We start from the raw sequence: 15,560 nt of genomic DNA, 5'->3' as shown, positions 1-15,560 counted from the left end.
TTTGTATTTTAAAGATGTGTGGTTGGGGTATGGCCCTTTACCTAGGTTAAAAATAAGACTGATCCTTTTTTTCATGAACCAGTCTTCAGAATTCTCACTAACAAGCAGAGTTCAAGGATGCTCACTGAGGGTGATCCAAGTTCCAGGGGAAGTGGATAAAATAAAGAAGCACCTAAAAACCTGGATTGACCTTCCCTTCATGCCCTTTCCTGGAACCGATGGGGCCACCTACCCATTCCCCATCAAGACACATGCTTCCTTTCCCAAGTGGTAGCAGATTTCCCACCTCATTAATAAGTTGTGACTAAGCCTCATTCACCACTCATCCCCAGCACCCTCCAGAGGGGCCTGGCAGAAGTGCAGTTCATACTAGTTTTGTCAGAGTGGGAAAATTCTCTCTCTGGGATTAGGTAAAGGATTTGACAACCAGAACTCAAAGTCTTTTGCAGAAGACAGAGTTCCCCCTCCTCCATTTGTGGTAATTATTGTCTTTACAATCTCCCTAGCACGCTCTTCTTCAACTATAGCCCAGTGCCAAAAGAAGCTTATAGAAGTCTTCCCTCTTATACACCAAACTCCTCAAAAGACTACCCATAAACAAGCAATCGAGCAACTACTTCACCTGTTAAACTAATTAAGAGCAGATACATACACATTTTGGATATGATCAGGCCTGAAACACTTGATGGGTCTTTATTGAATGGGACTGAATAGTTGGACAAAAGGGCAAGTAGATCCATGGGCTGTTTTCCATCTGCAAATGGCATGATCTGAGTGTAAGTGGTGAGGGAGGGGTGGATCCACTACAGGTGGGGAAGAGGTCAAGTCACCTGGCCATCAGGTAGGAGTGAAGGGGTAGCACCAATGCTAGTTTGATTTTAGCAGTTACCCTACTGGAGCCTGTAAAAGGGGCACCTCCCCAGGGAGTCAGCAGGGATGAGTGGTGGCCTCTCCCAGGAAGCTCTTCCCTCAAAGCCACTAACTAGATAGACCAGTGTAGACTAAAGCTTCTGCTGGAGTAACTCCTTCTCCTCAGGGTCCATCATTTGTTTTGTGTCATTAATTCATGTGATTTGGGATTTTGGTTCTACTTTGTTATGTTTTCTTACGTGTTTTGGTTTATCGCTTTTTACAATTTTCTTAGTTTATGTTCAAAGATGAAAATGAATGTTCTATGTGAAAGCTGAGTTCCTTGTTTCTTTCTTTTGCCCGTGGCTGACTGCATGCTCTCTATTGATGTCTTGTTCCTGGTTCTTGACACTGACCATCTTGTCTGTGAAAGGAGGCACTCCAGCGGGCTTGCTTGATCAGAAGAAAGGGAAGTTTGCTTGGTTTAGTCACTCCACAGAAACCCATGGTAATGTCGCCCTGTGCTCTATGTGTGTAAATGTGCATTAGTACATACCAGACTCTATGGGAGGGCATTTTTCTCAATGGCTTGTGATCCAGTGGTCATGAATGTGTATTTGTGTGCATGTGCGTGTGTGTGTGTGTCTGTGTCTGTGTCTGTAGGGGGATGGTTATCTGTCCCACTCAAAGTCACTGCCCTGTCATCTCTTCGTATGTATAAAGTCAGCAGACATGACAATCAGCAGCAGCTATTCCTTGGTGGAACCCTTCCTTTGGATAGTGCCCGCCAAGATTAAGGACACTGTAAATGCCAGCTTGGTACTGCTACAGGCGGTTCCTTGATTTAGGAGGTGATATGGTTCCTCCTAAAGCCCAAGCCCATCCACTCCTAATTTGGTTGTATTTCCAAGCCTAGCACAACCACCATCATACCATTCCATTAACACATAAGGGGCTCTCTGGGAGCAAAGTTTCACAAAGTCAGAGCTCTTTAACTTTATTTTTTAAAAGATTTTATTTATTTATTTATTTGAGAGAGAGAGAGAGAGTGGAGGGGAAGCAGAGGGAGAGAGAGAATTCCAAGCAGACTTTGCACTGAGCACAGAGCCCAATGCGGGGCTTGATCTCACAACCCTGAGATCATTATCTGAGCCAAAACCAAGAGTCCAATGCTTACCTGACTGAGCCACCCAGGCATCCCCAGAGCTCTTTAACTTTAAACAATGATGCTTGAAGAGTTAAAGGAAACTTAGGTCAGAGATGACCAGAGATAGATGGATTGAAAGGACTGAAGGCTCTTCAGTTGTATGACTTCTTCCATAGTGTGGATGGAGGAAGGAACCTGGCAAGCTCTGAAGATGCTCTCTTCCCAGTTCCCAGTGTTAAAAACATCCCTAAGGTCTGGCCTCACACACCAGCTCCCTCAGACCTCTGCCTACAAAGGGTGTGTAAATGCTGTAAAATTCAGCACCACCATTTGGCTATTCATCATGCTCCTATGATGCTTCCAGTGCCTGATTTGGCTATAAGAACCTCATCCTGTTTTAAAGTATAGAGTAGGGAGCTAGTCGACAGAGGGGCAGTCAAGATGAGCATGGTGCAGGGGGTCATGACACTTGTACTCATGACCAAGTCCTACCGCTGCGTGAACTTGGGCATCTTCTCTTCCCTAAACATCACTTTCCTGTCCTATAAAGTGAAGGGAATAAGTTAGATCTAGGTAATATCCAAAGTCTCATCCAGTACCAACCTTCTTTGAAATGGCATCTAGATTTCTTTTTACCCAACTGTATTAAAAATGAGTCCTAGGGTAGAAAGGTCTCTCATACATGACATATTTGACTGGCTTTCTATTTGTATCTTACATGTTCCTGAAATGAGTCTCTTCTCACCCACCCAGCTTGTCTTCATCCAAAAGAAATGAACCTTGGAAAATCACCATCCAAAAATATTATCCATATAACCAGTAAAAGCTTTTCCTGGGCTGTGGTGGCCCTATGGGGACTTATACAAGGTGCCATATCACTCAATGCCACACCCTCACTAATTGCAGATTCTGTGGCTGCTGAAAGTTAGTGATTTTCTCACCACCTAAGGAGTTCTGTTCTGCAAGGAGAACGGAACCAGGACCAATGCTGTAATGGCCACTCTTAAGAACAAGGGTTGCCAAAAATAAAACTCATTGTTGCATCATATTAAAAGGGTAAGAGAAGGTGAAGAGGAAGAACTCTCTTGAGTGAAACTTCTATTTGAAATTAAAAAAATAATGATAAAATAATGGCTTCTCTAAGCCACTACATTGGGTTCCAAGCTAGAAAATTGCTGCCACTCTGGAAATGCAACCCACTGCTGCCTTGGGGAGGGAGTGGAGATTGATCAGATTGTCACCAGTGGAATTAGATGGTTTATATCCCAAGTCAGCCTGCTGGGGTCAGAATGTCAGAATTGCTGGAAGGGGAAATGACATCCCAGTCTACCTGCAGTCTATCTTCAAGATACATTTAAACTTAATTGGTGGATTCCACAGTTATGCTCCCCACTCCTGGTGTCTGTAATGCTAGTTTGAATCTTAGTACACAATTCTGGTAAAAGGCATTTATTTCAAGCTCCCTATTTCAGGTATGGTCCTATATGGAACTGACTCAAGACCCAGTGTGCACTACAAGTAAGGGGGCAGTCTTCCACATCCATCTAGTACTTCATGAGGCAGCAAAAACATCTTTCTTACAAACAAGCTGGACCCTAAGTTTGGGGATGAAACCCCTTAGAATTGGTGGGTGGGGAAAAAAGCAAAATAAAATGTTTTGATGAAAGCTCCTCTTTTTATGGCTAGTAGTGGATACAAATGGAAAAGCTTGCACAGATTTTCTGAGGGCACAGAGTTGCAGGGAGGAAAGGATTCAACATTTTCAGGAAGTGTTTCAAAGTGTTTTCAGGAAGTAAGTCCCACTAGTTAAACTCACTGTAGACAAGCAGCAGGCATAATGGTCAAGGAAACCCCCAAACTTGGCCATGGCAGTGTCAGTGCCCCAACCTGCTCATAGCAGCACCGCTGCCCCCCCCCCACACTACAGATGCTGCTCAGGCTCTCCTCCTCCCAAGTAGCCCACAGTCTTGGGACCAGGTGTTTTGCAAACTAATGCTCTTCTCTCCCCTTTCCCTCCCCACTCTCAATGCCTTGTTCTGCATCCCTTTGACTCTTGTAGTGAGTATGCCCACAAGCGAGACCGAGTCTGTCAACACCGAAAACGTGGCTGGAGGTGACATCGAGGGAGAGAACTGCGGGGCCAGGCTGGCGTGAGTAGGCACCGTGAGCCCAGGGACTCGGGCTTTTCCAGGGATGCGGGCAGGGATGCTGTGTCCTGAAGTCACCATGCCCATCATGGGTGAGGCAGAAGCCGGAGAAACAGAAAGCTCAGGCAGTGACTTGTGTGGGGAAAAGAGGTCCCTGGCTTGAGCAGGGGGAGGAGTCTTAACATTAAGGCCAGTCTCCAGTTCTGTGAGAGGGTCTGACTCAGGATTTGGAGCCCCTGTCCATTACATCAGAGAAATATAGGACAGGGGTAGGGGGACGGTGAGGGGAGGTTGTAGGTGGCTCTGAAGTCTGTTTCTTCCCAGCCCCTCTCACCACCTGTCACATGAGGCACCTATGTGAGGGTCCCTGGGTCCTGCTAACCACCCTTTCCATTTTGGTAAAATTGACCTGGAAGAAGAGAAACAGGTAAGAAAATACCCTGGGAGATAATCAACATGTTGGTCCTTCTCTGCAACTCTAGTTACCCCCTAGTGAAGGGAAACAGAGAAGCCTGAAGTACAAACTGGAGTTAATACGAAATTCACCTGTGCTTAGCCTGGAACATGGCCAGGCACTTCCTCCAAAAGTAGCTCCAGCCTAGATGCCCACAGCTTCCCTTCCCCTAGATCAGACCCCAGGCCCCAGGCTTTGGGGAGCTGACTGGCCCAGGACTGGGCCAGGGGCACAGATGAACAATTTACACATGGACTATCACAATCACCCATCTTTGATCTTAAAAATGGAAACGAGTAGTCCCTGGGAAATGTTCACCCCCCCCCAAAAAAAATGAAGGGAAAAAATAGTTTAACTGCTAAAAATAAGCAAACTGCTGATTCTATTACCGGCATCTCAGCAAAGTCCAAAGACTAAAGTCCTATTCTGTCAAGGATTCACATTGACCTTGGGCAGGAGACCTCCTGGAGCATTCAGGGTCTGCTCTGGGAAATGGAACCTGCTTTTCCTGTTGGCTTGGTGGTGTAAGAACTGTAAACTCACCCCAGTCACTGAGAGGCACTGCATACAGAAGGCTCTGAGTAGGACCAGTCCCAAATGAAATGAGTTTCTAAATCGCTCTTTCAGTGGAACAGCATCAACCCTGAAATGACTCAATAGTCTGAGCAAACCCTTTTAAAAAGATTCTCTGTAGGTAAGTCTGAACACAAGCCAGCCTTGAGAATGGTCTCTGAGAAAGGAGAAGGGAAAACAAGGCTTAGGAACAGACTGGCTCTTGCAACTTCTATTTCCAGGGTACACAGGGCTTTCAGCATCACTCACTTTGACAGTGGCACCAGGGAGTCTGCACTGCAGATTTCTCGGCATCATTGGGAAGCAATTATTGTCAAAATGTTGTTAAAATACAGGGCTAATTACATTTTTAAGCAGCAGTCCAAGACTTTCCCTCTTCTCCTTTTGGAGCCATACAGACCAAGCACTCAAGTTTTTGCAAATGGGCCCCAGCAAACCTTCTAAGTCTGTCAGGCCTTTCTGTGATCTTGACACCAAGAAGGGTTGTAGTTCTCTATGGTGGAAGACCCTGCAACTCAGGCTTTGGGGCATAGTCCAAGTTGTAAACCAGGAGGGACCAGGGAAGTTCCTCACCCTAGGAAGTCACTTGAGAGTATATATCAGGAAAGCATGGAAATCTGTTGGAAGGAGAACATGATTATCCTCCAGAGAGGGAAGCTGGCACCTCTAGCATATCTGTCATTTCCTTGAGGACACATTCCGCAGGCTGGAAGAGCTTTGTAGAAATGGTCCCTGTTATCCTTATGAATATCCACATTTATGCTTCTACTCTGTGCATGTAAAATACGTGGACACGGTGCCAGGATTATAATACATACTTAATAAATTATGGTCTTTCCCCATCTCTCTCCCCAGCCCCACCACACTCCTTGCCTCAGACAACCATGGGCTAAGACTGCCAACATTCCTGGTGGGAGAAACAGTGTGAGAACAGGCTGGGGGCTGAGACTGAGGGTGATGGGGAGGAGATAGTGAGGGGCTAGCATTTTTACAGCTAAGAGTTAAAAGACTTGTATAGTCAGATGAGGTCAGGATGAGAATTTATATGTAGTGAGAAGAGCTGATGAAGATGGTCCCTGAGGAGGTGGGGGCAGAGAGAAAAAGGAACTGCAATATGATATTTTTGGGGAAAGAGGGAAGTGATGAAGAAGGAGCCATCAGAGTTTGAAGACAGAAAACAGTAAGGATGCTGAAGTAAAATTTGAAGCAAGGGTCCAACAGAGGGACCTGCAGGTACCATATAGGCAACAGGATATGGAGGTCCAAGGCTCAGCTCTGAACGGGGATGGAGCCACACACTTGAGGTTATCAGTATAAAAACTACTAATGTTAATGAGGCTATAGGATGAGGGTTGGCCAAGGGCTGAATCTCAGGAAACTGACAGACAGACGAATAAGAACAAGTAAGTGAAACAGATGAAGAGGTGTTAAGAGAACAGACAGCAGTACTTGCAGGAAGGCCACGGGAGAGTTTCAAGAGAACTATTTATTCAGCAGTGTGCCCTACTTGGTGAAAAGTGATGGTGATGCATAACAGTAGAAAAAAATTGATACCATCTCACTGGAGTTTATAATCTGGTGTGGAAGTGACAGTAAGCAAGTAAATAAGTCATAGAAATAGGGTTAAGTGATAGGGAGGAAAAGTAGCTATAATGTAGGGTTAATAACAGGTTAGACTGGCAAGTTAGGAAACACTTTTTTTGAAGAATTAAATTTAAAATGAGAACTGAAGAGAGAACATACATTATTGAGGTGAAGAGTAAGGAAGAACGTTCCAGTCAAAGGCAACAGTGTGTTTCAAGGCCCTTGGGTGGAAGAACTAAGAGGCCAGTATGGCCAGGCCAGAGCATGCCGGGGCGGGGGGGGAGGTGAGGCTGGAGGTAGGGCATGGCCAGGTAGGCCCCTAACGATCTTTGTCTTTATCACAAGACTGTGAGAAATCACAAGAGCATGGACCTGGCGAGAGAGGTTGATTGGGTTAGTTTTGCATTCTCGAAGGATCACTCGGATGTCAGGGAAAGAATAGGTAGAAGCGAGGCCAGCAGGGAACGCAGTGAAACACGGTGCAGCAGCCTCGACAGCAGGTAGTGAGGTGTGAGATGATGCTGGCTCAGGCTAGAGTCACACATGGAGATAAAGTGGTTGGGTTATTCATGGGTTCTGGAGCCACACTCCACAGAACTTGTTTGCTGGAGCTGGAGTCTTAATGAAGGAGAAGGGTGGGAAGGAGCCAGCATAGGGCACTCGCTTCAGAAGTGAGGCCATGGAAGGGAGAGGGGAAAATAAGAAAGTAGAAGGGGAGGCAGCAATAGCCAGATGAGGGCTTATTTTTCATCATAGTAAACATCGGGGCAGTCTTTACAGCAGAGAAGCTGCCAGTGAAAATGGAGGTTCTAAAGATGCCGGAATGGAAATAAGTAGGTTGACTTCAGAGACACAGTTGGAGACGCTAGATTTACACAGGAAGAAGGAGTTCCTTACCTCTGGGACTAATTAGAAGATAGAAAAAGAGACCTGGCATCAGGGGTCCTGGGGTCAAGTCCCAGTCAGCCACCAACTAGCTATGTGACCCCAACCAAAGCACTTCCCCTCTGAGTCTTGGTCTCGCCCTCTGGGACATGAAGTAGTTGGCTTGATTGTTGGCTCAGGGTGCTCCTAGCAGAGGCTCAGGACTCCTGGGGGCCATTTTCATCTCTTGTACGTTTGGACTTCCATGTAAGATTTCATATGAATAAAACATCCTACAACCCATAGATCCGGGTGACATTGAAGGATTCCTTCCAAGCTTTCAAACTCTATAGTTCTATAAAGAATACAGAATCAGATATAGGCTCTGATACAGAGAGTCAATGATAGGACTCATACCAAATTATCTGTCATCTCATCACAGAAAGTGGGGGTTAGGTGTCCTAGGAACCTAAGAACAGTACAGAAGACTCAAGCTACTGAGTCACCAGGAGGTCACTAAAAGATCACTAAGCAGTACTGACATCGTAAATGGGAAGGCAGGCTCGCAAAATGATTTGACAGATTTTTTGGCAGTCTGCGTAGCCCAGAAGCACTAAAAACAAACAGCGGCGTGAACCAAGGTGGCGGTGTAGCAAGACAGGCAAAGTACAAGTCCCAGGCTGTGTGTTGAGGACAACATCCATGTGATGCTGGGGCCAAGCAGAGAACTGGAAGTTAAGCCTAGCATTAGCCTGGGAGCTCTGGAAGGGGATGAATGATGGAGAAGACCCAGTGAGGGCAAAGATTGGTTTCAGAGCAAGAGCAGGAGGATAAATAGAGAAAGAGACTCTGGCCAGAATATGAAGCAACTGAGTTCAGCACCCAGTTGTTGAAACAGTGCTCTGTGATGACAAGGTCCATTACCCTTCTAGGAATAACAGCTGTGGACAGTGTTGAAGTTGTGGTGTCAAGGAGGTTGAGTCAGATGTGTGTCAGCCTGGATGGTGACTGCAGTGCAGGCAAATTGGGATAATTCAGAGAGATATTTCATTCTGCAGGTAGTAAACATATGGTGCTCGTCACTCTAAGAAGGGGAGAAAGGCTGAAATATAAATAAGCTCCCAAGAAGTAAGTAGTTAAGCAAACGAAAGGAGTTTGGGGTTCGTCTCTGATTTCGAACCTTAATATCAACAGAGAAAATCATGGTTCCCTAGAAGGTTTGTCTTGGAGGCCTGGGCAGAGAAAGTATCTTGGGTTGAAGCAACTTCAGGTCCAACCCAGTAGAATTGCTCTGTGGGTCTTCAGTGTGAGTTACTTCCTCCACCTCCTTGACTTTCTTTGTAAGCCATTGAAAACACGAGGTAGGAGTCGTACCTCACTAGGAGAATAATGAGAGAAAAAGCCAAGACGACTTCTAAGCAAATTGTGCATGCCCCATAGGGGTTTGGAGAAGCTAGAGCTTCTATTGTTCTGAGGAATCTGAACTGGTTTAAAAACCAGTAGGAAGAAGCATTTGCCACACATCAGCCAGCCCAGGGTGTGGAGTAGGGGCCATGACACCAGACCTGCATATGATCCCCAGTTTGCTTACTCACACGGTGAGATGGACCAGCTTTCCAAACCTTGAGCCAATGGTTACTTCCCAAGAGGTGAGGCTACTGAGCAATGGGGTCCATCTGTTTTCATGAAATGGAGTCCTACAGTTGACTCCCACCTATATAAGGGAGTATGGAGGAATCAAGATACTTGGGCTTTACAGAGTTCTAACCTCAGCTCTCCAAGAGCTGGGATTTTCCTTTGCCTCCAGACACTTGCCACTTGAACAACACCCTCCACTTTCTTAAGTAGGGGTGCTTAAGTAATGTGGTATTTAAAAGGGGATGAACATTTCTGACCCAGTGGGCCTAAAATTATGCTCACAATCCCCTGAGATAAGCAACAACAACAAAAAATCAGTCTTCAAGTGTGGTGTCAAGGGTTATAAATCAGGACTTGTAACTAACTGCTCCATTTCCTCCTCTTCAGAATGTGCTGGAATGCCAAGAAAGGGTCCATAGTTCATGACCATGCTGGAACTAGAACTAGGACATCATTTCAAAAAGTCACCTCAGCTCTGATCCCTCTCCATGCCCACATTCCAGAGTCATTTCCCTGGAAGATATGAGTTTGGGTTTTAAGAATCCACTTTTGCTTATGACCCCCTTGGACTGAGAGAACCTTAAAGGAAAGAGCACATGGTCTGCATTGAAGGAAACCCCCGAGAGGATCACTGAGACATTTCTGAGAGAAGGCCTCGGGCCAGGCCAGGCTCTGTAGACAGAGTCATGAGACTAAAGGCCACGGTCATCCACTTTGGCTTATGCCTAACAGCAAAGAGAGTCAACTGTCCAAAAGTAAGCCTAGTGAAGACCCTGAAGGTCCCAAGCTTAGCATGGCTCTGCTGGCGAAGAGAGGACCCCAATTCTCCATCACCCAATTAGCAGCTGGAAAACATTTGTTTCCCCCATTAAACTGTGGCTCTAAATAAAAATGCTGCCCTTGGCTCCTGGTCCCCCTCCCACATGCTTTGTTAACATGTGATTAAACACTCCAGCCCTAGCAGGCAGTCTTGGGGGTGGGAAAAGGTTATTAGCTAACAGTTCAGAGCAGTAAAGGCACTTGGTTAGGATTCTCAGTGCCCCAGAGATATAATTATCTCATGCACGATGGCTTTGCCACCTGTCACATCTTCTGGTTTAATTTTTTTTTAATAAAAAATAACAAGAGAGGTTGTTTTCTTGCTCTGCGACAGAGCTCGCTTTGTGCTGAGCTGGGACAACACAGGCTTGCTGCGGTCGCCTCCTGAACTCTCTGCTCCTGTTTTCTGTCTGCGTCTCCCTACCAGTGTCTCCATCACTTTCTTCACCTCTAACTTGCGTTCTGTATCCAACATTTGCATGTCCCTCTGAGCATGGTTGTTCCACCTGCAATCTCTCTTGTTCACTCCCTGAACATCAAAGCCTTTTCTGACACATTGCCTTCGATTGTTTTGTCTCAAGTGCTTACATTCCCTGCCTCCTCCCTTCCTCCCTCCCTCCCTCTCTCTCTCCCTCTCCCTCTCTGTCTTTCTCCTCCCTTCCTTCTCCCACACTTCCTCCTCCTAGTCTCCCCTGGACTCTCCAACATGAACTCAGTAGCCTCGGGGCCTCCCTGAAGGCTCCTCCTTTCAGTGGACCTCCCTCCCCAGATCGTGACCCTTTGAGTCACACCTGCCCTGTGCTTTTGCCCAGAAGTCCCCCACGTCTTCAAGGCTCCATGTGACTGTCAGCATCCTGGGTTTCTGTCAGGACCTGTGGCTGTTCCTTTAGGCCCAGTTGCAGCTCTCAAGCCAGGACTGTAGTGGCCTCTCAGTTCCCAGCTGGTTTCTTTCACTTATCTTCATTTCATACCCCAGCATTGGCTGGGATCCTGTTGGGACAAGAGTGGGGTCTGTGATGACATGTTCCTGCTTGTGGTTTCCAGTAAGATCTTCATATCTGCAGAGGCCTTCCTCTCTTGCATCGTTCTCATCAAGGTGCAGCATTCCCAACACACAGCCTAACCTGACTTTGTGGGACCTGCTGGGCAGATGCTGTGTGCCACATGGCGCCCTCCCTCTCCAGGAACCACTGGTTCCACTTAGAAAATACTAGATTTGTAGACATGTCAGCTGGGCCAGCCCTCAGTTTCCATGTTCGTACATATAAACACGCCAAGAGACGCTGACAAGTAGGGTTCTCTCTCTCCAGAGTCATTCTACTTCACTCCACACATCCATCCAGCCCCCATTTCTAGTCATGCAGGGCCATCAAACTTCTCTGGGACTACTGAACATCTTTTAAATGAAAGAATATGCATACATATCACTTGGTAAAGTCTGTTTTTTCTCTTTCAGCCACCGGATTTCCAAATCAAAGTTCAGGTAAGTGAATTGCATGCTCTTCTTTCCTACCGCATGCTAGCTCTGTCCCCAGCTACACTTCTGGGTAGTCCAAGGCAACACCTACAGGGTGGAGGATACAGTGAGACTGTTCTTCTAAGGAGTAAATGGCTCTCTTTTGTATTGCTACTAAGAAAAGACTTTTAGATTAGATCCCGCATATAATTTAGGGATCAATATTTGTTGAATAGTCTTTGCCAGTCGTTTTGGCAAGTACCATCCCTGGGAGGTTGGGGGACCTAATGTGCCTCCCTTCCTTATAAGATGAAGTCCAGTTAAAATAAATGTAATGTGGACACTTGCTACTATTCTTGTCTACTTCATGTTGATGGAACACAGTCGGAGTTGAACTTTAAGGGTTATGGAAAGCACAGAGGATCACGACACTGCTCTGCTTGGGAACCTTCCACAGGACCCATGGTCTTCAGCCCCATGTCTACCTTTTCAGCCCACCTCCGGCACTCCCCTGCACACACTCTTTGTGCCAACCACATGGAACTTCTTGCCGTCACCAGAATGTTCCCTGTTCTCTTAGACATCAAGGCATTTCCATACAGCCTTTCTTCTCTCCAAATCACTGTGTCCACATGTCTTCAGCTGGAGAATTCAGGTTTTTGTTAAGAACCTCAAAGGTACATCTACGTCTTTGGCAAACTCTCCAGGGAAGTTACTCACCTCCCTCTACTCCCATAGTGCTTTGTTCATACCTCTGTCACAGCACTTAGCATACTACACTCCAATTACTGGCTCACAGGCCTATCTCCTTCAGTAGGCTCTGCATGCCTCAGACATATTCTTTCTAGAGAGCCTAGCTTAGTGCCTACCAGGGGTAGGCTGTCCGTACATATATGTTGAATGGATGAATTAATGGATTTGTGAAGTGAAGATGTGAATTTTCCCCCACAAAGCTTGCACATGCCAAAAATATTGGTTGTTTATGTTTTGTAATTGATCTAATCTTGCTTCCCTAGCCTCACCCACTGTGTAGCAGGAGCATAAATAACACTAAATTTTAGTCCAGCTGGGTAAATGGAACCCGATGCTATGTTTTAAATAGTCCCTGAAGGTAAAATGTTCAGTCTCTCATATTTCCACTTCCCCAGCTTTTCTCCAGGATGGAGTCTGGATGCATGGGGGCAGGAAACTTCAAGATCCCGGGAAGTAAAGAGGGCTTGGGAGGGCTGCTCCGGGAATCCTTCTGAGTCCTCTGCCTATCTCCAGTGTCCGATGACTAGTCTGGGCTTCTCTCTGAACTTTCAGGTCCTTACTGGGGTACAGCAGCCCATCTGGTTTAGACATCCACTGCTGGAGTCTAAATATGCCCCCCCATATTTACATTTGATCTTGAAATCTCCGCCTCTGCTGTCTGACCCCCAAAATCTGTCAGTCATTAACTTCAGCACCTCCACACCCCATCTGAGTCTGTGGACATGTCCAGGTCCTTTACACTCCAGGAAGGAGCTATGGGGAACCCAGAGCACTATGGCGGTCTCACCTACCTATCTGCCTCTAGCTGCTGTCTCTGCACCAGCCTGGATAGAGCTCTGAGCCAAATGATGACATTCTCCCAGCGGCCTGCAGACACCCCCCCCCCAATACTATACCCAGTAGAGGCTACCTACTCGCCTCAGCATCCCTGGGCCTCCCCGTGACTATCTGGGTGTTTCTAAAGCAACCTTCTGCAACCTCTTGAGACTTGGCACCCAGGGCTGAGAATTAAGTGAGGACTCTGGTGTCTGACTTTCACCTCTATTTCTAATACCTTCTTTCTCCCATAATTCACTGGAACCAGAAAATGTAGGCCTTTCTCCCCTTCCTCTTTCTCCCAAGCCAAGACCTCCTTTACATTAAAAAACCTAGGGTCAAATCTACCAGGCCTAGCCCTTATTACATGAAAGAGAGTTCTAGAAATATAAAAAATCCTTTCTCTCTTGATGTTGCTTGGATTTTACTGCTTTATCTCCAGCAACTGAAGAAGTGACTATACATAATAGGGGCTGAATTAATATTTGCTGAATGAATGAATGAATGGTCTTATCTCAGTAAGACAATAGGCTTACACAAACTCAAACAAAATGTCTAATTTGACAGCTAAAGCTAAAAAAGCACTCTGCGTTCCTGATAGTTACAAAGCCCCCACAAAATAAGAGAAAAGGGATACAAAAATCCATTTGAAAATATTTCCAAAATATCATTCTCATTACATGCAAATGAATGAATCATAAATGAACAAATGAATGAGTGAACAAATGAATGAACATGATCTGAAGGATTGGAAGAGAAACAACATCTCTGTATGCACTCTGTCTAGTAAGAGATTGCCCAGGAGACTCTGGGAACATTTTTCTATCCAGTGACCTATGGTACAACCCGTACTTTTTTTTTTTTTATTCGACAGAGATAGAGACAGCCAACAAGAGAGGGAACACAAGCAGGGGGAGTGGGAGAGGAAGAAGGAGGCTCATAGCGGAGGAGCCTGATGTGGGGCTCGATCCCATAACGCCGGGATCACGCCCTGAGCCAAAGGCAGACGCCCAACCGCTGTGCCACCCAGGCGCCCCCACAACCCGTACTTTTAAGAGAGAGAAACCATGCCCCCGCCTAAACCTTGGGACTCTTTGCTAAGTTTTGAGACTTAGTTCAACCTGCTATCTACTTAACCTCCTGTATTCCAGCCATTGGATCTCTGGGAAGGGTTTCTCCCTCTGCTGTTACTATTTAAGATACAACAGAAATACAGAGAGAAAACTGTTTTCCCAAAAGGCGTACTACCAGTAGTTTGGCACTACCATTCAACCCATTCTCAGATGAAGATACTGAAGCTGAGAGAGGCCAAGGGTCACATGCTCACATCTAGTCAAGTCAGAACCCATACCCAGGTCCCGTATTGCTAACCACCGTGCTAGCCTAGTGAAAGGTTCTTCCCAGGAATACTAACCCCTGTTTCAGCTCAGCTACTATATCTTAGGCATAGGCCCATAGCTCTGCAGCAGTGCTGTTGAATAGAAATACAATGTGAGCCACATTAGGACTTTTTAAATTTTTCTAGTAGCCATGTTAAAAAGTAAAAAGAAACAGGTGAAATTAATCTTAATATAATTCATTTAACCCAATGTATCTAAAACATTATCATTGCAACATGTAGTTAATATAAAAATCACTAATGAGATATTTTACATTCATATTTTTTTTGTTCTAAGTCTTTGAAATCCAGTGTATTTTACCCTTACAACGTGTCTTCGTTTGGACTGGCCAATTTCAAGTGCTCAAGAGCCGCATGTGGCTAGTAGCTACTGCACCAGATAGTGTGGCCCTAAAAGGTCTGAGCAGATAGCAAACAGTGGCCCTCTAGTCTAGATGCTACAGCTCACTGATGGTGTGTGTTTAAGGGATATCAAAGGCTGTCAATGGATTCAAAATGCCATAAAAATTATCAAAGTAGACCTGGAGCCGTTTCTGTCTGCTGTGAAGTTTTCCACTACAGATGCGAGAAGAATGTCTCCTTGTACTTCCTGTCTGCTTGTGGCAGCCGTGACTGAAAAGCATAGTATAGAGGTAAAATGGAGAGAGAATTTTTGCAACTCAGACATAACCTTGTAAGCAGGGAAGAGCTGCTTTACTCTAAAAAAGGTTCTAAAATTTGAGTTTAAAAAAAATTAAAGTATCCTGATCATTTTCTCTGTTTAACAATGACAAATAAGACAAATTGAGTTTCCAACCAGCCTATTCTTTTGCAATACTGAATGATGCAAAGTCACAGTTTACTTAAAAGAAATACTAGAAGAGGGGTGGCACAGCGGTTGGGCGCCTGCCTTCGGCTCAGGGCGTGATCCTGGTGTTATGGGATCGAGCCCCACATCAGGCTCTTCCGCTATGAGCCTGCTTCTACCTCTCCCACTCCCCCTGCTTGTGTTCCCTCTCTCGCTGGCTGTCTCTATCTCTGTCGAATAAATAAATAAAATCTTAAAAAAAAAAAAAGAAATA

General features: G+C 45.7%; 1 protein-coding gene across 12 annotated transcripts in view; it reads left to right on the top strand.

The window, feature by feature from the left end:
* CACNA1C (calcium voltage-gated channel subunit alpha1 C) overlaps window positions 1-15,560 on the top strand; it is a 639,879-nt gene that overhangs the window by 484,705 nt on the left and 139,614 nt on the right. For all 12 annotated transcript variants that reach the window (XM_040641994.1, XM_040641995.1, XM_040641988.1 and 9 more), the window contains exons 10-11: window positions 4,056-4,146; window positions 11,532-11,558. In XM_040641994.1, the coding sequence (XP_040497928.1) occupies window positions 4,056-4,146; window positions 11,532-11,558 (118 nt within the window). The remainder of the gene's footprint in view (window positions 1-4,055; window positions 4,147-11,531; window positions 11,559-15,560) is intronic.

The sequence above is a fragment of the Ursus maritimus genome, unplaced genomic scaffold (assembly GCF_017311325.1).
Source record: "Ursus maritimus isolate PB19 unplaced genomic scaffold, ASM1731132v1 scaffold_26, whole genome shotgun sequence".
Taxonomy (NCBI): Eukaryota; Metazoa; Chordata; class Mammalia; order Carnivora; family Ursidae; genus Ursus; species Ursus maritimus.
This window is presented reverse-complemented; position numbering and strand designations above follow the sequence as displayed.